This window comes from Megascapheus bottae, chromosome 4 (genome assembly GCF_031878675.1).
Source record: "Megascapheus bottae isolate mThoBot1 chromosome 4, mThoBot2.hap1, whole genome shotgun sequence".
NCBI lineage: Eukaryota > Metazoa > Chordata > Mammalia > Rodentia > Geomyidae > Megascapheus > Megascapheus bottae.
In genome coordinates this window covers 67,475,266-67,497,076 of record NC_143512.1, presented here as the reverse complement: position 1 = coordinate 67,497,076, position 21,811 = coordinate 67,475,266, and the positions used below count along the sequence as shown (strand labels likewise).

At 42.2% G+C, this 21,811-nt stretch overlaps 1 protein-coding gene across 1 annotated transcript in view; it reads left to right on the top strand.

The window, feature by feature from the left end:
- The window catches only part of Pdzd2 (PDZ domain containing 2), a 236,203-nt gene that overhangs the window by 186,892 nt on the left and 27,500 nt on the right, over positions 1–21,811 (top strand). Inside the window, exons 9-16 of the mRNA XM_090332095.1 lie at positions 531–645; positions 4,971–5,044; positions 5,169–5,397; positions 6,696–6,813; positions 9,238–9,370; positions 17,106–17,184; positions 18,562–18,596; positions 20,199–20,376. Coding sequence (XP_090188221.1) covers positions 531–645; positions 4,971–5,044; positions 5,169–5,397; positions 6,696–6,813; positions 9,238–9,370; positions 17,106–17,184; positions 18,562–18,596; positions 20,199–20,376 — 961 coding nt within the window. The remainder of the gene's footprint in view (positions 1–530; positions 646–4,970; positions 5,045–5,168; positions 5,398–6,695; positions 6,814–9,237; positions 9,371–17,105; positions 17,185–18,561; positions 18,597–20,198; positions 20,377–21,811) is intronic.

The window sequence follows — 21,811 nt, the reverse complement described above, 5'->3', positions numbered from 1 at the left end:
ATGACAGAAACTCAAGACCCTACAGCTTCAGGAAGTACTCCCAGTTATCCTTTGAGTGGATTTCATAGCATGGCTATTAACATAAGAATGATAGGAATAACTTGACACTGTGCATAGGTCGAAATGTCTACGTTGTTATTATCCAGAATGTAAGCATTGAAACAAATATGGCACCATTCATGTGGAGAGAAAATGTAATTCTCAAGACCTGTGCAGTTGATCATGTGAAATTTCTGTTCTTTGAGGTCAAAAATTATCAAATCTTACCAATTTCATATGAATCAGCCTCAGCTCTGTTCCTTTTAATGGAATGCATGACTTGAACAATGCAATTAAATCTGAGAAAAAATGGGGAAGACATGCACATTGGAGTTTATGACTATTTGAACAGCAATTCTGCACCGGATTAGGCAGAGTCCTGAGTCACATACTACAGTGGGAAAGGTGCCTAGCGTTATATTCTGTGATAGGAAAGGTGCCCTCTATTAAATACTGCCATGTCAACCTGACCCTATCTACTCTGAATGCAGGGCCTTGGCTTTAGTATTGCTGGAGGTCGAGACTGCATTCGAGGCCAGATGGGGATTTTTGTCAAGACCATTTTCCCAAATGGATCAGCTGCAGAGGACGGAAGACTTAAAGAAGGTAGGAGCAAGCCTCTTGGTGATCCTTAGAACACTGAGCTTTGATTCCACGAGGATTTCCCCCTGGCCAGATGCCAAGTAAAAAGCACAACAGCGAAGGCTTTGGTCAACCCAAGCTGAATCCAGCGCTCATCACAACTTTGGACAGTGGGTGTTACCTGAGCTTCACTTTCCTCAGCTGCAAATTTAAAATGGTATCACCTACCTGGAAGAGCTGTTAAGATGACTGGGTAATACATGGAAAGTGGCTTGATACTTTTATTAGAGACTTGAAGTGAATACCTTATACTCTTGGTCCTTTATCATGTTCTTTGTCTTGAAAATTCCTAAGCGTGCTAAACACTAGTGGTTCATTTCTACTAGCTACTGAGGAGGCTGAGATCTAAGGATCATAATTCAAAGCCAGCCTGGGTAGAAAAGTTCCGCAGCAAAAGGCTGAAGGTGAAGCTGTGACCCACGTTGATAGAGCCTAGTCTTGAGCAAAAATTCCTAAGAGTTTTGCAGTCCAGACTCATCTCAGAGCTAGTACAAAAGCAGAGTCCCTGGTCATTCATTAGTATCTTGCTGTTAAGAAGCAACTATCTGGGGCCGGGAGTTTGGCCTAGTGGTAGAGTGCTTGCCTAGCATGCATGAAGACCCAGGTTTGATTCCTCGGTACCACATACATAGAAAAAAGCTGGAAGTGGTGCTGTGGCTCAAGTGGTAGAGCTCTAGCCTTGAGAAAACCCAAAGACGGTGCTCAAGCCCTGAGTTCAGTCCCCACCACTGGCAAAAAAAAAAAAAAAAAGTCAACTACCCAGGATGGCAAAGTGGCTTAGTGGTAGAATGCTTGTCTAACATGCATGAAACCCTGGTTTCCATCCTCAGTACCACATGAACAGAAAAAGCCGCCAATGATGCTCTGAGTCATGAGCAAAAAGAAGCTCAGGACAGGGCCCTGAATTCAGGCCCCAGGACTGATAAAAAAAAAAAAATCAACCAACCTGTCATTTGGTTCCTAAACTACCTGAACTCAATAGCACCTGCCATTTTATCACACTCAACGAGTGCCTTTGAGTATAAATGAAGGTAATATTGAGGTGCTAAGTTATTCTTGCAAATCAAACTTTTTAAATGTCAACATATATCACCTTTTTTGGGTGCTTAAAATGTTTACGAAAGCTTTCCATCTATGTGTTCCATTAACTGTGTTTGCATGGTAGGCACTACTGAAGTGATTTTACAGTGACTAGAAACTGCCTGACTCTTAAATACTAACTGTGAAATTCTAGCACTGTTGGGTCAGGAGTTTGGTCTGGTGGTAGAGTGCTTGTCTAGCATGCACCAAGGCCCGGGTTTGATTCTTTGGTACCACATACATAGAAAATGCTGGAAGTGGTGGTGCTGTAGCTCAAGTGGTAGAGCTCTAGCCTTGAGAAAGCCCAAGGACAGTGCTCAGGCCCTGAGTTCAAGCTCCAGGACTGGCAAAAAGAAAGAAACAAACAAACAAAAAGAAATTCCAGCACTATTTTCTGATCCTAAGTTCAATTCACCTCCTCATTTTCCCATTGCTTCCTCATTTGAATACAAGAAGACTGGACAATCAGAACTCATTCTTCCTTCTTTGAGAGAGAGGAAAATTGAATAGACTAAAAGTTTCCTTCCTATACTGACATAATAGCTGCTTTTGGTAAAGAGTCCTATGTATGCATTTGAAATCTGTGTATTTACTATGAATTAGCTCTCTAACTTGACTGTATATATATTTCATAAAGCGAAATTCTGAGTAGACAATCTAAATAACATTTATCTAAGAATGAATCTTGGTTCCCCCTCCCCTTTTAATACACATCTTCCATATGATTAGAGTATTTCTGGTATTTCTAGTTGTCTTGGGAAATGAGGTGATAATGGAGTTCTGTTGATCCAAACCTTAGGGGCTATTGTATTGTAGTCATTTACTTTTAGGAAACTATTGAGAGTACATCGGGCCATCCCTTCTTTTGGCAGAGCAAGCACAGACACCTAGCTACAAACACTAGCATGGCCAGGCTCCATTCTTTTAGAGAAGATGAAGTGTTAACCCCTAGGTGGTGTTAGTGTCTAGTCTTAGATCAATGTAAAACTCCAGCAGAGTACTTTTACTTGATGGAAATTTATCCTTCAAGGTTGAATTAGTGGCAGTCGATTCTCCTAAACACTGTGTTTTTTCATATGTGTTCATTTATGAGAAATATAAGCCATTGGCATTGATTTTCAACTCACTGAATGATATGCCTTTTAAAAATCTTACATAAATTTTAACAGCATGAGCAGTCATCTTAATACCTCCATGCTTTTCCCATGTGGACATAACTCCAAAACATAGTTGAATAATTGGTTATACTAGGTGATTTTTAAAGAGAGATTATTTTACTTAACTCTGCAACTTCTGGAATTTCATTAAAGATAAGGCACGTGATAAAGTACTCTCAGCATTGCTACAGGATTTCATTGTCTGCGCAATGAGCAGGGAATTGGCTGGCTGTGAAAGGTGAAAATGTGTGCTTTTCGCTGCTTTGCATTTTTCTCATAGGTTATGGACAAAGTCTTTCTGCTAAGGAAAGTTCCTCTGGGCTTTTCTCAGGGGCATCTTTGTAAAGTTGATGAACTGTTATTCAAAAAACCCAGGCCATGTGACAAAAGCACAAACCAGAAACAAGTTTTTATGAGTCAACAGGATGTCCAAGCTCTTTTATAGTCTCAGCAGACACTATCAACAGCTTGAAAAGATTGACCTGACATCATCATTTTCAGTCGTTCTTAGGAATGAAGGGGAGAGGCAAGTGGGCATTGGGAGGTGACCTTAGGTCATGTCCCAGAGAGTAGCTTACCAGCTGACCGCTGGAGATCCTTACACTGTCCCTGACATTCATCTGCACCACTTCGGGAAGAGGAGCTGCCGCAATCATAACTCAGCGAGCCTTCATCTCTGCCTCTGAAGCTCTTTTCCCTGGGTGGAGGAAGCTTGTCTTTCTGCAGATATAGGAGTGGTTTCTCCAGTCCTGTGCACATTTATACTTCATTGCCAACGAATTTAAGTTTCTAAACTATGAGTCTGAGGAAATATTTACATGGGTGCCAGTGGCTCAAGCCTGTAACCCTAGCTACTCAGGTGGCTGAGACCTGAAGGATGAGGTTGGAAGCCATCCAGGCAGGAAAGTCTGTGAGACTCTTATCTCCAATTAACCATCAAAAGCTAGACGTGGACAGTGATTGTATATAGAGATTCCTTTCTTGAATACTTGTTTGTTAAACGCGTCATTTGAAATATGATGTAAAAATCAATGTTAATAAATTCTTTAAATAAAAAAAACTTTTAAAAAATCACTTGAAAAGTCACAAGAAATAATAAACACCCTTAATCAGAAGAAGGCTACACACACACACACACACACACACACACACACACACACACACACACACACACACACAAAACTAGAAGTAGAGCTGTGGCTTATGTGGTAGAATGCTGGCTATGAGAAAAAACCACAGGGACAGCACCCAGGCCCTGAGTTCAAGCCTTAGGACTGATGTGGGAAAGCACACCCATACACCCACACATGGGAAACAGAAAAAGAAAAAATAATCAGTATTTGCAGTTTTGTCTCTCTACATGGGGTATCTGTTTTCAAACTTGATAAAAACTAAAGAAAGAATAAGACCTTGAGGCTTCCCTTATTTGTTTGGGGTGTGTGTGTGTGTGTGTGTGTGTGTGTGTGTGTGTGTGTGTGTGTGTTTTGCTAGATTTCTAGATCCCATAATTATTTGAATTGCAGATTGGATTACAATACATTTTTTCATATATTTTTATTGTAATTAATAGATGGATTACATTATATTCACCAGATAGAAGATACATTACTTCACACATATTGATACTTTTTCTCATGTCATGGTCCCCATTTCCCTCCCCTCTCCCCTCACACAACTTGATTTCCCCCCTTCCCTCTCCTATGTCAAATAACCAATTAAGCATATATAAAATATATCAGATAACAAGGTGAAATACTGGATTACAATACATTTTTATCATCTTTAAATAGTTGTACAAAAGGCTGTCAGTTCAACATACTAGTGTATACTGCATCTTGATCAGTGTCTCCCCTTCCATCAGATGCATTTTTGTTAATTTTCCCAGGCGGGGGATATTCATGGAAGCTATATCACAAAAGTAAATTATGACCATAGAAGTCACTGTACGCAGTAGTAAATAAGGAACCATATACAACCCAGTCCAGTACTAACCAACTGGATTTTGGCAAATTTAGGCTCAGTGTTAATGTAATTCTCCTATCTGGCCACCAGGTGATGAAATCCTAGATGTAAATGGAATACCAATAAAAGGCTTGACCTTCCAAGAAGCCATTCACACCTTTAAGGTAACAGCTTCTCCCTTTGTTTCTCTTCCTTCCCTTCTTCCTAGTTTAGGTTTGTCGAGATTGCTCCCCTCTTTTCTAGATGATGAGTGAATGTTTTCACACACCTTCCTTCTTGTTTTCTCAGCAAATCCGGAGTGGGTTGTTCGTCTTAACCGTGCGCACAAAATTGTTGAGCCCCAGCCTGACGCCTTGCTCCACCCCGACCCACATGAGCAGATCGAGTTCTCCAAACTTCAACACCAGTGGGGGGATGGCAGCAGGGGGCTCCGACGAAGGGGCTTCTTCTTCATCCCTAGGTCGGAAGGCTCCTGGGCCCAAGGACAGGATTGTCATGGAAGTCACACTCAACAAAGGTGAATTGCGAGTTTGGCCAAGTGGTAGAGTGCTTGCCTACCATGCACAAAGATCCGGGTTCCATTCTAAGGTACCACATACATAGAAAAAGTGGTGCTATGGCTCAAGTGGTAGAGCTCTAGCCTTGAAAAGGTCCAGGGACAGTGCTCAGGCCCTGATTCCTGATTTTAATCCCCAGGACTGGCAAAAAAAAAAACCCAGGTGATCCTAGCCATGGCTCACTTTCACACTCTGTTTTCCTGGTAACAATTCAGAATCTATTCTTATGTAAACTTTGGAAGTTTTTTTTTTTTTCAAATTTTCTTTGATTTTTCTCCTTTGGAACCGTCTGTTCTCAACTTCAGAGTAGTGGTCACTAAATCGACAGATTGAATGTAGTCACTTGATGGAAGGGAAGAGAAGTGAATAGAAGCACAAAGCTCTTTAAACCCCTTCCAGCTGAGTCATTGAGTCAGAGGCTCATGTTTAAAGCAAAAAAAAAAAAATACTTCTAAGTGCAAGACTCATAATTTTCTTTTTGTGTGTACCTGTCCTCAGGCTTGAACTCAGGGCCTAGGCACTATCCCTGAGCTTCTTTTTTGCTCGTTTATTGCCCTACCACTTGAACAACAGCTCTACTTATAAAATTTTTGGTAGTTAATTGGAGATAAGAGTCTCACAGACTTTCTTGCCTAGCTTGACTTTGAACCATAATACTCCGATCTCAGCTTCCTGAGTAGCTAGGATTACAGGTGTGAACAACTGGCATGTGGCATGTGGATTACATGCCTGTAATCCAGGGACAAAAGGAAGCATAAAAGTCACTATGCAGGAGCACGCCAAAGTGGAAGAGAAGAGCCTATCTTAAAATTAACCGATGGAAAACTGGAGGTGTGCAGCTTAGTAGGATTGTGCCAGCCTAGCAAGCATGTAGACCCTGAGTTCAAAGCCAATACCACTAATATTTACCCCAGCAACTAAAACAGGGTAATTGGCCAATCTTACCATTTTCATCTTTATTTTCTTGTCTTCCCCACTTACTAAAAACAGATGATAAACAATAACCAAGAGATGCTTAAAAAAAAAAGGCAGACAAAACAAGCCTAAAAGGCTTTATGCCTATTTCCAAAAAACAAATCTGAAGGGAGCTCTTTAGACTAAAGTAGAGAGCAAACTACTGGATAAAAGCAAAGCAGGATTTCCATTCTGAGCCTGGACCAACACTAAATTGTTTCCACTCCAGTTTCCAATCAGGTGCCCTTCCTTTCTGGTTCCTGCATCATGTTTGCTTTTGTTTTCTCTGAAACGCCTCTCACAGAGCCAAGAGTTGGATTAGGCATTGGCGCCTGCTGCCTAGCCTTGGAAAACAGCCCTCCAGGCATCTACATTCACAGCCTTGCCCCTGGATCTGTGGCCAAGATGGAGAGCAACCTCAGGTCGGTTGTATTCCTAATTGGGTCATTTTGGAATGTTCTTGAATATGTGACTCTCTACTCACACATGAGCTAGTTGTTGCCCCCTTGCATTCCTTGGGGATATAGAAGAGCCAACACTAAAACTAATAGCATCCCAAAGATGAAAAGCTGATGTCTTGAAATTTGAGTGACTCTGAGATCCTGGCTCTTAACTTTCCTGTTTTGTTCCATTTGGACTCAGTAGTTCACTTTCGAAGTCTTGACAAAATAAAGCCGAGGATAATCTCAGCATCCACTTTCACGCTTACGGCTACTAATTGTTCCAAATGACAATGATTCAGAACTACAATGGTTCAGAACCACTGGACACAAGAGTCCTGAAATGACACACTTAGATGGGAGACATTTCTGCTATTATATCTGCAACTTTTTCCACTACTTGCTTTTCTCTTTGAGTGGTTTTATCTAGGTGCCCTTTGTCTAAAATCCTGGAGTGCCATAACGTCTTAATCCAGAGAGCTCTAATGTAACTGCTGTTTCCACAAGCCATGTCTAAGAATCCCATTCTGTAGTAATTGCAGTGGGTTGGTGTCTACTTAAACTTCACAAGAATGTACACACATTATGCACAGCGCTCTGAAAACAGTATCACCTTTCTCCCCCATAAGCTCCTAAGTCGTTCAGCACTTGAATTGACAAAATGGTATTCGTTGAAGTTGCCATTTTGGAACTCTGAATAGATTATATTACTTTTTTAGTTAATCATCAGAGTGAAATTCCATATGAAGAAAAAAAAACCACCTAGCAAATCATCCAAAGTACATTAAAGAAAATATACTTTTAGAACCCAAGGGGAAAAAAATCCTTTAATGACATCCCAAGATGATGTTTCTTTCTTGAATGATTCCATATGTGTGGAGCCTGCCAAATGAACATTCTTCAACCCATGTAAAGCGCCTTTGTTCTCTTCTCTGGAGGTCTCCCTATAATTTCAAGTTGAAATAGGCAAACTTGTCCCAAATTTCTCATTTGTTCAGATTTGAAATGTTTTTAGAAATTCTTCAGTAACCTTTGAGCTTTAGATATTTCCTCCTTAAATCATATTAAAATAATCTTTTCAAGATGGTGGGGAGAAAGGAGACATGGGAGGTTGAGGGATCATTACCAGTCAGGTTGGAGTGAGCTCCACATTGTGTGTTAATCTGAGTGACCGCTGAGTCTCACCACAGGGGGAAGACTCTGAAACAGTATTACATCATTGCTCTGTGTAGGAACTGACATAAAGTAGGGACTCAGAACTGCAGCATTCCATGTTGTCCTTATTATCAGTGTTAACTTAATTACCATCTCTTCAATATGCCAGGCAATGTATAATGGCCTTTGTCAATTAAAAATCTGATTGATGTAGTTATATAAATGTGTTGCTTTTATAAATATATGCAAAGATGAAAGGATGCCATTTACATCATTAAAAATATCCAAAGAAGATTTCAAATTATAAACTTTACCCAGAGGAAAGCTTTCTTATCTTTTAAAAAGCTTGTTACAGTCAGGTGGTGCCTCACACCTGTAATTGTTAACTACTCAGGAGGCTGAGATCTGAGGATGGCAGTTCAAACCCAGTCCAGGCACAAAAGTCTATCCATAAGACTCTCATCTCCAGTTAACCACTAGAAAACTGGAAGTGGTAGTGTGGCTCAAGGGGTAGAGTGGTAGCCTTAAGCTGAAGAGCCAAGGGACAGTATTCAAACCTCACTACTGACAAAAAAAAAACAACAACAAAAAACGCTTGATGTTAGCTAGGTACCTCACCACTTCCAGTTTTCTAGTTATTAATTGGAGATAAGAGTCTCATAGACTTTAGTGCCTGGGCTGGTTTTGAACCACGATCCTCAGATCTCAGTCTCCTGAGTAGCTAGGATTACAGGTATGAGCCAAGCACCCAGATTATGAGATTCTTATCTCCAATTTATCCACCAAAAAGTGAGAAGTGGAGCTGTGGCTCAAGTGGTAGGTAGCACACAACCCTTAAGCAAAAGAACTAAGAGATTATCCAAGGACTAGCACCAAAAAGAAAAAGAAAAGGCTTGATGCTAGACCGGTGTAGTGGTTCATGCTTATAAATTTAGCTACTTAAGATTAAAAGAGGTTCAAGGCATTCTGGGGAAAAAAAGAAAAACAACAAAATTCAAAGAACAAGCCAGGCAGGCTGGCTCACATTTGTGATCCCAAATACACAGAACTGCAGGGTAAGGATGGCGCCAAGCGAAAGAATGAGACGATATCCGAAAAATAAGTAACTCAAAAAGCACTGGGGACTGTGGCTCAAGATGGTTGACTACCTCATGTGGGTTGTATGAGCAAGGTCCTGAATTATCTAAAAACAAAAACAAAACCAAAAACTGCCCGTCAACCACAGTGTATCGATTATGTCTTCCTCCTTAGCCGCGGAGACCAAATCCTGGAAGTCAACTCGGTCAATGTGCGCCATGCTGCTTTAAGCAAAGTGCATGCCATCCTGAGCAAGTGCCCCCCGGGACCGGTTCGCCTGGTCATCGGCCGCCACCCTAACCCTAAGGTGACTCATTTCTTCTGCTCTTGAGTACTGGGTGAGACAGTTCACCCAGCTGCAGTGGGAAGTCAGCCGGTATCCAACACATGCTCTTAGAAGTTTTTATTAGGAAATTTGGACAGTCTTATTTGATGAATTTGATTTTTGATTTGGTAGAGGATGGGAGTTCTAGGCTGTGAAGAACCCTACCAGTGTGTGATTGCTGGTGAGATACTTAGTCTTTGCATCAAGAAAATTGGAGCATATTACACTTTATAATAATCTCTCTGACACTTTAGGTTTTAACATACATAATTTCTGCAGGCTCGTGCCTATAATCCTAGCAACTCAGGAGCCTCAATTCTGAGGATTGTGGTTCAGAATCAGCCTGCATTAAAAAAAGTATGTGAGAACTGGGTGCTGGTGGCTCACACCTGTAATCCTAGCTACTCAGGAGGCTGAGATCTGAGGATATGGGTTCAAAGCCAGCCTGGGCATGAAAGTCCGTGAGATTCTTATCTCCAATTAACTACCAAGAAACCAGAAGTGGTGCTATGTCTAGAGGTAAAGCACCAGCAAAAAAAAAAAAAAAAAAAAAAAAAAGAAAAAGCTAAAAAGCACACTCAAGCCCTAAACTCAAGCCCCAGGACTGGCACCAAAAAAAAGGAGAAACCATCTTTTCTTTGATCATCTTGGAAATTCTTGTCTTTAAGCTTAATGCTAAATAATAGATTTTTAAAGCAGGTTCAGTGAATTTTAAGTTTTCTTCAAGTAAGAAATAAGAAGTAGATATCGTAGGGGTATTGGTGACACGGTTCAAATTGTAAAGTGCTTGCCTAGCAAACACAAAATTCTTAACTCATTCATGCTAATCTTTTTTTTTTCTTTTTGGTCGATTATGGGGCTTGAACTCTGGGCCTCGGCATTGTCCCTAACTCTTCAGCTCAAGGCTACTGCCCTATTCCTGGAGCCACAGCGCCACTTCCAGTTTTCTAGTGGTTAATTGGAGATACGAGTCTCAGGTCCTTTTGTGCCCAGGCTGGCTTTGAACCTTGATCCTCAGATCTCAGCTCTCAGCCTCCTGAGTAGCTAGGATTACAAGTGTGTGCCACTGCGCCTGCCTCATGCTAATAGTTTTCTAACCATAGATTAAGTATACATCTGTTTTCAAACCTTATTTACACAGCATAAATACATCTTTTAATTCTCCTGGCCAATTCTCTTCATTTCACTTTGCCCAGTACTAGGTTTGCTTGTTTTACCAAAGATACACACAGGAAGCAAGAGTCCTTCCGTGTTTTATCCCATGGGAACCACCCCATAGGAGAAAGAAGGACCACATAGAAACTGCCAACAGGTCATAAATCACTGGTTGTGAAGATGCCCATGACAGCTTCTGTTGAAAATGAAACACGGAATAACCTTTCCTTACTTAGCAAGTCTTAGGAGGAATCCTCCAAATCCAAGCTTAATAACTCTGCCATAGACACCCGCAGCCCTGGCACCCCTGCTACTGAACACGAGAGATGGAGTCCTTGAGCAGACTGGGATGGGGCGGAGCCTGGGAAGCAGGCAGGGTGACAAATGTCATGGAAACAAGTGTCTTTCCCTGTCTTTTGTGAGTCCCTGAGATTCAGAGCATTTTGCCTTTCTCGCTGTGACAAAATACTTGATAGAAACAACTTAAAGGAGAATTTACTTATTCCCAGAGTCTCTGCTTTACCTCCTTCCCAGTCTTACAGGCAAGCTCTTCAGTCTGCCTGGTTTCAGCATGTGCCAGCATGCCTGGCTTCTTCTGTTGAGATGGCATCTCAGGGACTTTTCTAGCTAGGCTTGCCTTGAATTGCCATCCTCCCAGTCACAGCCTCTCACATAGAGAGGGTGACAAGTGGGTGCCACCATGTTATCTTAGACCAATGGTGCTCTACCACCTGAGCAATGCCTACAAACCTCTTTAAGGGATTCTTAACTTGAAGTCCACAGACATTTATAGGGACCAGAGTGGAAACATTCTTGTAGATGAAGTCAACAGGCTTCTGTCCAATTCTCCATTACAGTGACTCCATTTAATTAGAGTGTGAGGACATTATTATTGTGAGGCAGATGAAAGAAGAGACTCAAAGTCTTTTCCTTTCTCCAGGCTGCCCTTCGCCTGATGACACTGCATCTGTAATGAAAGGCTAGGAGCCGCTGCAGTTTTCCACATCAGTAGCACACTGAAGATGTGCACTGAATTTGCAAATCACCATGACCTTCAGGTCACCAGCCTCTGCTCTCTCGCCATATCTATACTTATGAAACTGGTTTTTAATTTTTCAAAGTTAATCATAAGATACCTTGGCAAGTTAAATTTAACCCACTTTGAGCACTATTTTTGAATACTCCATGTGAAAAGAATTTTAGTTTGTCTCCTCATATGACAGGATCATATTCAACCAAATTTAACCTTTTCCTTGTAACAACTCCAAAAGGCCCATTAAGAACTTAACTCTGGACCAGGAATTTGGCCCAGTGGTAGAGTGCTTGCCTAGCATGCACGAAGACTGGGGTTTCATTCCTGGGTACCACATACATAGAAAAAAAAGCTGGACATGGTGCTGTGGCACAAGTGGTAGAGCTCTAGCCTTGGGAAAGCCCAAGGAAGACAGTGCTCAGGCCCTCAGTTCAAGCCCCAGGCCTGTCAAAAAAAAAAAAAGCATTAACTCTGCTAGGCAAAGGGTTTGGGCTTAGATCCTTTGTTACATGAGAGGCTGAGATTGAGACAGTTGAAGTCTTAGCTAAAGCAAGGAAATAAAAAAATGTCTGTAAGACCCTTCTCAACCTAGAGCTAAATGTGTTGGCACACATCCTAGTTATGAAGAAACACCTAATATTGCAGCTCATAGCCCACCAGCCCTGTGCCTGGACAGGAAGAGAGACCCTATCTCCAGAATACACTGTGCAAAAGGAGTAGAGTATATGCTCAGAAATGCCCTGTATAAGAAAAGACCTAATGAGTATCAGTAATATCAAATCAAGTCTTGCTTCCACTTCGGTTCATTTTTTTTCCTACTTACTTCCCACTTTCCTCCGACAAGTTATAGGCCTAAGCCTCTCTCTGAATGTCTTCTACTTTGTAGCATCTTTCCACTGCTGAGCCTTCAGCTTTGTTGGGGTCAGGTTCAGTACCATTTGCCTAGTTACAGTGAGAGCACATCTGCCCGTGAACTCGACACACACATGCACGCACATACGCATGCGCGTGCGCACGCATGTGCGCGCAGCCATCCAGTGAGCTATGGCTGACCTAATGTTTCCCTCAGCGACATTATAGAACATTAACTTTCCAGTGGTTACCAGTCATTGGCCTCGAGTCACGTCAAGCCTGGCTTCCAAGCCCTTTCCAACATAACATGGATGGTGATTTGTTTATCATCTACCTCATCTTGGCCCAAAAGCTTGGTTCTGTTTTGCCAACACAATCAAACATCAAAGTTGCATTTCAGCTCATAGGACTACTCCTGGATGGGTGCCATGAGATCCTGTGGAACACACAGGTGATTCGTGGCTCCAGCCCTAGGAATATGGTCTCAGGTGGGGTAGTAGATGCCTCCAGCAAAACCAGATCTCACTGTTTGGATTTCACATTTCTTCCTAGGTCAACATGGAGGAAATCTCATACTGTATTTTTCTCTGGGTCAAGATTCCCTTTTATGTTTAATGTATTTTTATACCACTTAGCCCAGCATTTTGTGCCAGTAGTGCATTTTGATACTGAATGTATACTCTCCTTTAGTTTTGTGCTGTTCCAAGAGAAATACCACAAGGATTTTCATTCTTCTGTTTCTCATAATGTCTGGAACAGTGACTGCCCAGTTAGGTTATTCAAACCTCCCAGGTCTAGACAGGGTAAGATTTAAACCTGCTAGGACAGCAGCTTCTAGCTTAGGTGAAGTCTAAGAAAGTCATAGAAATTTGGTTTTCTCCCACTCAGAAAAACAACTGCAAATGCTGAAAGTCTAGTACCAATAAAAATAGCAACTGCTGTTTAAGCTGATATTTTCCCTGACTTGCTTGAACAAAATTATTCTTTGCCGTGTGTGTGTGTGTGTGTGTGTGTGTGTGAATGTAAATGTGTGAGTGTTTAAGTACATTATTTCCTATGAGGCCTACTATAAATATTACATAGAGGCTATGATGGAATTATGATATATCTGTTGGGTTAAAATGTAGTGCCAAATCTTATATAGAAATACTTATTATTTAAAACAGATTGCTTTGCTTATCCAAGTAAGATTTATGCTAAACGTTATTTTGGTGTACAAAATTACCATTCAAAGTTGGAACTACCTTTAAAAAAGAAACTGTAAGGAAGTAGCACTGTGGCTCAAGGAGTAGAGCTGAAGAGCTCAGGGACAGCTCACAGGCCCAGAGTTCAAGCCCTATGACTGACAAAAAAAAATAGAAACAACAAACAAACTGCACATGTTATAATTACCTTTTGAAATAACAGTATAGTTCAATAGATGACAGGCTAACAAAACATTTTCCCATGAATGATGACAATTAAGTGCACCAACCAATTGAGGGAAAAAAATCAATGAATCTATCGTATTATTTTTAAAAAATCACTATTTTGAAAACTCCATGGTAACATTTCAGTCAGGCAAGAACAACGATGCTAAGACCAGAGGTATTGGGGTACAGGATATTGACATAGTCTTGGACTATCTCTTCACTGACTACTCATTAACAACCCCATGACCCAGAGAAGTCTGGTTCATGCTGTCCTAACCGAGAGGTCAGTATTATCCTCACCAGTTATGAGACACATTGGCCCTTGGTGTGTCTGGATGGATGGAGAAAGAGACTATTTTTTTTTTTGCCAGTCCTGGGCTTGCACTCAGGGTCTGAGCACTGTATTTGGGCTTTCCTCAAGGCTACTGCTCTCCCACTTCAGCCACAGCACAACTTCCAGCTTTTTCCTATTTATGTGGTATTGAGGAGCGAACCTGGGTCTTCGTGCATGCTAGGCAAGCACTCTACCACTAGGCCAAACTCTTGGCCCAGGGAACTATTTTTTGGTGAGGTTTTGTTGTTGTTATTGCTGTTGTTCCTCCCCTCCCCAAATTTAATCTGGTTTAAATGAGTAAACTACCAGATAGATGATAATTTGGATTGGCCTAGATTTTTCCTAAAATACAAGTCCCAAGAAAGACAAAGAAAAACTCAACTGAGGGGCCAAGAGTTTTGCCTAGTTGGTAGAGTGCTTGCCTCTAGGTTCCATTCCACGGTACCACATACATAAAAAAGCCAGAAGTAGTGCTGTGGCTCAAGTTGTAGAGCACTAGACTTGAGGAAAGCCCAAGGACAATGCTCAGGCCCTGAGTTCAAGCCCCAGAACTGGCAAAAAAAAAAAAAAAGACTCAGAACTGTTTTAGGTTAAAGAGACTTAACTGAACCCAGCTACCCAGGAGGCCAGGGTATGAGGATCTGAGGCTCAAGTGGTAGAGAGCTAAACTGAGCAAAAAGCTCAGGTTTGTGTTTTGCCAAGAGAAATACCACAGGATCTTGAGTTCAAGCCCCAGAACTAGAACAAAAGAAATAGAGAACAGACAGGTAAGCTAAAGACGAACAGCAGCTAGGTCCTGGATGGCCAAAAGCAATTTTTCCACACCTATAATCCTAGCTACTCAGGAAGCTGAGATCTGAGCATCGAGGTTCAAAGCCAGCCCAGGCACTAAAGACCCTGGACACTCTTATCTCCAATTAACCACTAGAAAACAGGAAGTGGGGCTGTGGCTCCAGAGGTAGGGTCGTAGCCTTGAGCTGAAGAGCTCAGGGACAGCGCCCAGGCCCAGAGTTCAAGCCCCATGACCAAGGAAAAAAAAAAAAAAAGAAGAAGAAGAAGATGATGATGAAGAAGAAGAAGAAATTGGGGCATGATAGTTCACTATAGGTCTGAAACAAGATGAAAGTAAATCTCATTTGCATTTCTAAGCATACTATTTAGTTCAGTTGAGATTTTTTTCCCTACCAAGATTCCTTTGATGAAGGAAGCCATGCTAATTTGCAATTTGGATAAAAGTCTAAGTCTTTGAAGGCTGGCAGCAAACTTTGTGAACTAGTTGCTGCTTATAGAAACAGTTTAAGTAGGACTTAAAAAGATGGTAGTGGAACAATTGACTGGCGTAGAATGTGAAGTGTACATTAGATACTCATCAACATGATAAACTCTCTGAATCTGTGATAGTATTGGTATTTGACAATGTCATCTTTTTTTCGGGGGGTGGGGTGCCTGTCCTAGAGCTTGAACTTAGGGCCCAAGCACTGTCCTTGTGCTTTCCTCAAGGTTAGCGCCCTACCACTGGAACCACAGCACCACTTCCAGCTTTTCTATGTATGTAGTACTGAGGAATCAAACCCGGGTCTTCATGTATGCTAGGCAAGCACTCTACCACTAGGCCAAACTCCAAACCTTTTTTTCCCCCCCAGTGCATTGGCTTGAACTCTGGGCCTGGGCACTGTCCCTGAGCTCTTCAGTGCAAAGCTACTGCCCTACCCCTTGAGCCACAGCACCACTCCCCCTTTTCTAGTGGTTAATTGGAAGTGAGAGTCTCACAGACTTTAGTTCCCTGGGTTGGATTTGAACCTGGCTTTGAACCACGATCTTGAGATCTCTCAACCTCCTAACTAGCTAGGATTACAGGCATGAGCCACAGCACCAGACAAAAATGTCATTATTTTTAGTAGAGACTAGTTAAAATATTTGTTAGTGAAAGATTATAAGATATATAAGTTGCAAACTGTTTTAGAAAAGGTACAACAGTGTATGGGCATGCATGCAGCACACAAGTATAGAAGGCATACCGGTAACTGAAGTAAAAGAACTGAAATTGAAAATAAAACATCATTGAATGTAGGTGGTTAACATATTCTTCTTGTACTACTCTTGCATGTTCCTATAGATTTTTAATTGGTTAAATAGAGTTTTAAAATGAAGAAAGGGAGGTCCGTAGACCTGGTGGGTCACATCTATAATCCTAGCTACTAGTTAGGCTAAGATCTGAGGATCAAGATTCAAAGCCAGCTTAAGCAAGAAAGTCTACAAGATTCTTATTTCCAATGACCCCTTCCCCCCCCCCAAAAAAATACCAACTGAAAGTGGAGCTCAAAACAGCACCAACCTTGAGCAAAGGTAAGCAAGACCACAAGCACCAGTACCAGAAGAAATATAAATTGTTGCAGAGAAAAAACAGGTATCACCTGAGAGCCAGTGGTTCACATCTGTAACCCTAGTACTCAGGATGCCAAGATCTGAGGCTTATGGTTCAAAGCTAGCCCAGGCAGGAAAGTCTCTGAGACTCTTACCTCCAATTAATCACAGAAGAAGCCAAAAGTGGCACTGTGGCGTAAGTAGTAGAGTGCTAGCCTTGAGCAAAGAGGAGCTCTGGGACAGTACCCAAGCCCAGAGATCTAGACCCAGAACCAGAAAAAAAAAAGAAGAAGAAGACATGAACCACACTGCTGCTGATCACAGTGCCTGAATACTTTGCTCACCCTACGTGGGGAACACTTGAAGGTCTTGTTCTGTCTTTGGGTTAACCGAACTCATGAATGCTTCCTAGTCCTGTGTTACTGCTTCAGAGAATGCCCGTCACCCTTGACCCTGTGGTCTGCCTCTACCTTGGTCAACTCTGACTTTGGTCCTAGCTACTTTTATTGGGGTGGGGAATAACTAAATACAACCATCTAATTTGTGCTTTCTGCTGCTGAAAATCAGGTTTCCGAACAGGAGATGGATGAAGTGATAGCTCGGAGTACTTCCCAGGAGAGCAAAGAAGCCAGTTCTTCTGGCCTCGGTATGATCACTGTACATTTTTATTTAACATTAAGAAGTTGCTCATTAAGTTCACCTGCAGGGCAATGCCCTGTATGGCTGTGTTAGATTCTTTCTAATTATCAGAACTGGTAAAAGTAACTGTCAAAGAGAGTCTCTGGTGTCTTTCAGTTACTACTTTTGATTCCCACAGTTATCTAATATAATTCATCACAGGTCTAATCATGCTTGCTTCTTATCCTCTTTTCACCTAATTTACAAAAGTGAGTTATCAGCATTTCATGTATGTATGCACAATTTATCTGAAATGCCTTAGGTAAAAGTGACACGATCTAAAAATACGAATAGTTCAGCAGATAGAAACTATTACTTTCTGAAAACGTGAGCTTTCTCAGTAGAAATTAGAATATTTCAATGCAAAGAGTGCCAGAGAGGTAGCAAAAATTATGATTTCCTCTCAAAAGTAGGAGACTTGAGATCCTAGAAGTTTCTAATGAATTTAAATCTTATATCAAGTTTTAAAACAAATGTTTCCTTCTGAGCCCTAGAGTTTTCTGAGGGTTTTTTTTTCCTGCCTTTCAGATTGATGTCCCATAGGAAAAGAAATTGAGATATGAGTTACTGGTTGTCAGAGGAAAAAGAATCAGATTTTTTTTGACAAGCATGAAATACTCATATTATTTGTATCCATATGAATATAGTTCATTGGACTTAGCCATAATAGGCTCTTTATGCAACCTGACCTGCCTGAAATCTGTGCTCTCCATCTCAGCAATTTCACTAGATCTGTTAGCAAAGATTTTGAGTCAGGATCCTCAGGCCCTAAGTTACCTTTACTTATAGCATATAATTCAAAGACTAAATGCTAAGATACCCAGCCTTCTCCCAGTTCTTTCATGTGTTTCTTAGTCATTTAGTCATTCACTTTTTTAATACAGTCAGCAAATACTCCTGGTGGTTTTACTGGACTGACTGGGGTCCAGTCAGTCAACACCTCTGATCTATGGATTGTTTCAAGTTGAGGAGAAAGGGAGATGTGACCTAAGACTCAGCAACATTCATTTATCCTGTGTGTACACAAGCTGATGTGTGGGATAGTGTAAGTTCAGAGGAGAGATTATTATTTCCATTTGGGTTCATATTAAGACCGAGGCTTGAAGCATAAGCACTGCCCTTGGAAGTGGGATGGCTTTTGGTCAGGTTCTGGAACTTGTTGGGGGGGTGGGGGGGAAGCGATGCAGACATGTTCTGTTCACACACACAATCTAACAACACCACACAAGCAAGGGGAAGTTTTGTTTCATGGTCTTAGTTCCATCTTTTCTGGCGAAATCTGTGAGCCTGCTAATGATATCAGCTTAATCATATTGACATGTGGAACATTTCTTCCCCGCTACAGGCACTCCCTTGAAGAGTCCCTCTCTTGCCAAAAAGGTAAGTCCCAGCATTAACTGTCTCCTGTCTAAGCTGTATCACAAGCTGATTCCTGAAGCCCATGAGTCAAGGCTTAGTCTTTAACCCTTATTTCTGCCACAATATACAGGCAGTTGGTAACCATTGCATCCAGCCGGGGCGGGAGGCGGGGGGGGGGGGGGGGGGGTGGACCTGGGCACTATCCCTGAGCCACTTTGTACTCAAAGCTAGCTCTCTACCACTGGAGCCACAGCACCACTTCCTGGTTCTGAGTGCTCTAACTGAAGATAAGCGTCTCATAGACTTTCCTGCCCAGGCTGCCTCAGCCTCCTAAGTAGCTAGGATTAAGCAATACCAGTGCCTGGTGACTTGCTAATCTTAAGGGGATTTGTTTTGTTTTGTTCTGTCTTGTTGTGGTTGGTTTTTTTTTTTGGGGGGGGGGTGTCATGGGGCTTGAACTCTGGCCTGAGTGCTGTCCCTGAGCTCTTCAGCTTATGGCTACCGCCCTACCCCTAGGCCTGGGCACTGTCCCTGAGCTCTTCAGTTCAAAGCTACCCCCCTACCCTTGAACCACAGCCCCACTTCCCATTTTCTAGAGACTAATTGGAGATTAGAGTCTCTGGCTTTGTATTGCTCAGGCTGACTTTGAACCGTGATCCTCAGATCTCAGCCTCCTGAGTAGCTAGGATTACAGGCATGAGCCATTGCGTCTGGCAAGTTTTGTTTTGTTTTATGAGGCCAGAACTGTGGCTTAAACTTGGATTTGTGCTCTTGCATAACTTTTTCTCTCATGGCTAGTGCTTTACTTCGTAAGCCATACCTCCTCTTTCTGTAACCATGCTATTTTGACAGCAAATACTCAAATGTGTTTTTTCTCTTAAAATATTCATCCAGGCTAGGATCATAACTTAATGGTATAGCGCCTGCCTAGCAAACTTGAGGCAGTGAGTTCAAATCCCCAGGGCACCCCCCACACCATACCTGTACACAATAGAAGGAAAGAGTAAGAAATGTAAATGTTTGTCTAGAAAAGAACACAAAATAACAGAACTGAGCTGCAATTCCAAAAGTAGCTTGTTAAACTTGTTTTGTAATTAAGCCAGCCTGAGTATTTGATTCAGGAAACAAACATTCCTAAATCCCACTGGATCAAACCTCAAGATTCACATGTCCCTTTTGGGGTTTTTTTGGTTTTGTTTTGTTTTGTTTTTTGGTCAGTCATTGGCTTGAACTCAGGGCTCCGGCGCTGACCTCGAGTTCCTTTTGCTCAGTTTTATAGCACTCTTCCACTTTCACCTGCAGCCCCTATACCACTTTAGGTTTTCTGCTGGTTAATTGCACATCAAAGTCTCGTGGCCTTTTCTGCCTGGACTGGCTTTGAACTGTGATCCTCATATTTCAGCCTCCTCAGTAGCTAGGATTACAGGCATAGGCTACCAGCACCCAGCTTATTATTGATCTTTGTGTTTATTAATTATTGGAGATATATATATATATATCACCACTGTTTCAAATGATCACAGAGCAAAGCATTCTTGTAAAGATAGGAAATCATGACTGTTTCAATCTGACATCAAGCATCTTCCCCCAGAAAATGTTGACTTCCTGCTTCTTTTCCAACAGGACTCGCTCATCTCTGAATCCGATCTCTCCCAGTACTTCACCCCAGATGTACAAGGTCACTTGACAGATTTCCTGGTTGCCGGCTCTGAAGATGAGGACCACTCAGGAAGTGGCTGCAGCACAACAGAGGACATCAGCCTGCCTGGGGGCCCCCGAGGGTCCTGGGCTCCGCCCTGCAGTAAGCAATAACCAGTGCTCATCATGCACTGCAGGCCCCAGTGGTACTGGCCACTTTGCCTGATGTAGTAAAGCGATGAGGCCACTCATGGGGTTAAATGCAAACATTAGCCCACCCTGTCTGAAAAGCAGAGTTTTTGCTGCCATTCCACTGAAGCAAGCAGTGAGCGGGCTGGGTGAACATACTGTTCTTGGGTGGTAAGGTGGCTATGCAGATGCCATACATAGTAAGTGATCTTGAAGTTTTATGGCATCCAATCAGATTGGGATGGAGCTTGGTGGTAGCAGACTGCTTTTTTTTCTTTTTTTTTTTTTTTTGGCCAGTCCTGTGGCTTGAATTTAGAGCCTGGATATTATCTTTGAGCCTTCGTAAGGCTCAGCACCAGTTCTCGCTTTTTCTGTGTATGTGGTACTGCGGAATATGTGTGAGACCCAGGATTCATCCCCTAGTCCTGAAATTTAAAAAAATTGAGGTGGGCAACCTGAGTCCCTCACACTTGATGGAATGTCAGCCAAATTCCAAGACCCTTCCCTGACTGGATCAAAACTTAAGTCTTAGAAGACAGTAAGTGAATCACTTTCACATTTATAATCTTACCTATTTAGGAGGCTAGATCTGAGGATCATGGTTTGAAGCCAGCCCAGGCAAGAAAATTCATGAGATTTTTCTCTCTAATTACCCCCAACAAAAGCTGGAAGTTAAACTGTGGCTCAAAGCCTGGTGGGGTGGCTCATGCCTGTCTTCTTAGCTGCTCAGGAGGCTGAGATCTGAGGCTCTGGTTCAAAGCCAGCCAGGCACTAAAATCCATGAGATTCTTATCTCCAATTAAATACCAGAAAACCAGAAGTGGTGCTGTGGCTCAAGGAGTAGCATAGTAGCCTTAACCTGAAGAGCTAACTCTGAGCCAATGCCCAGGCCCAGAGTTCAAGTCCCACAACCAAAAAGAAAAAAAAATGTGATTCAAGTAGTAGAGACAATGACAAGGCCCTGAGTTGTCATGAGAGGGGAGGGAGGGAGGGAAAGATTAACAAAAGGTTGGTATTTAATCTTCTTGACAGTCTCATATGTGTGTGTGTGTGTATTGGTCATGGGGTTTAAATTCCGGGCTTAGGCACTATTCCTGAGCTGATTCACTGAAGGCTAGCACTCTACCACTTTATAGCCACAGTGACACTTCCAGGGCTGGCTTTGAGCCATGATCCTCCAATTTCAGCCTCTTGAGTAGCTGGGATTGCAGGCGTGAGCCATCCATGACCAGCTCTTGGGACATACATTTCAAGGTGTGAGCATGCGTACTTCCCAGGAGTTGAGGGCTGTTAATCATCACTGCCCAATGAAAAGGGGGCCCAGATGGGGGACATCGTCTTAGCCCCACCCATCTTGAAAGCAATCCCTAGTACAATGGGTGCCAGCAATGTAGGAGATACCAAAATGG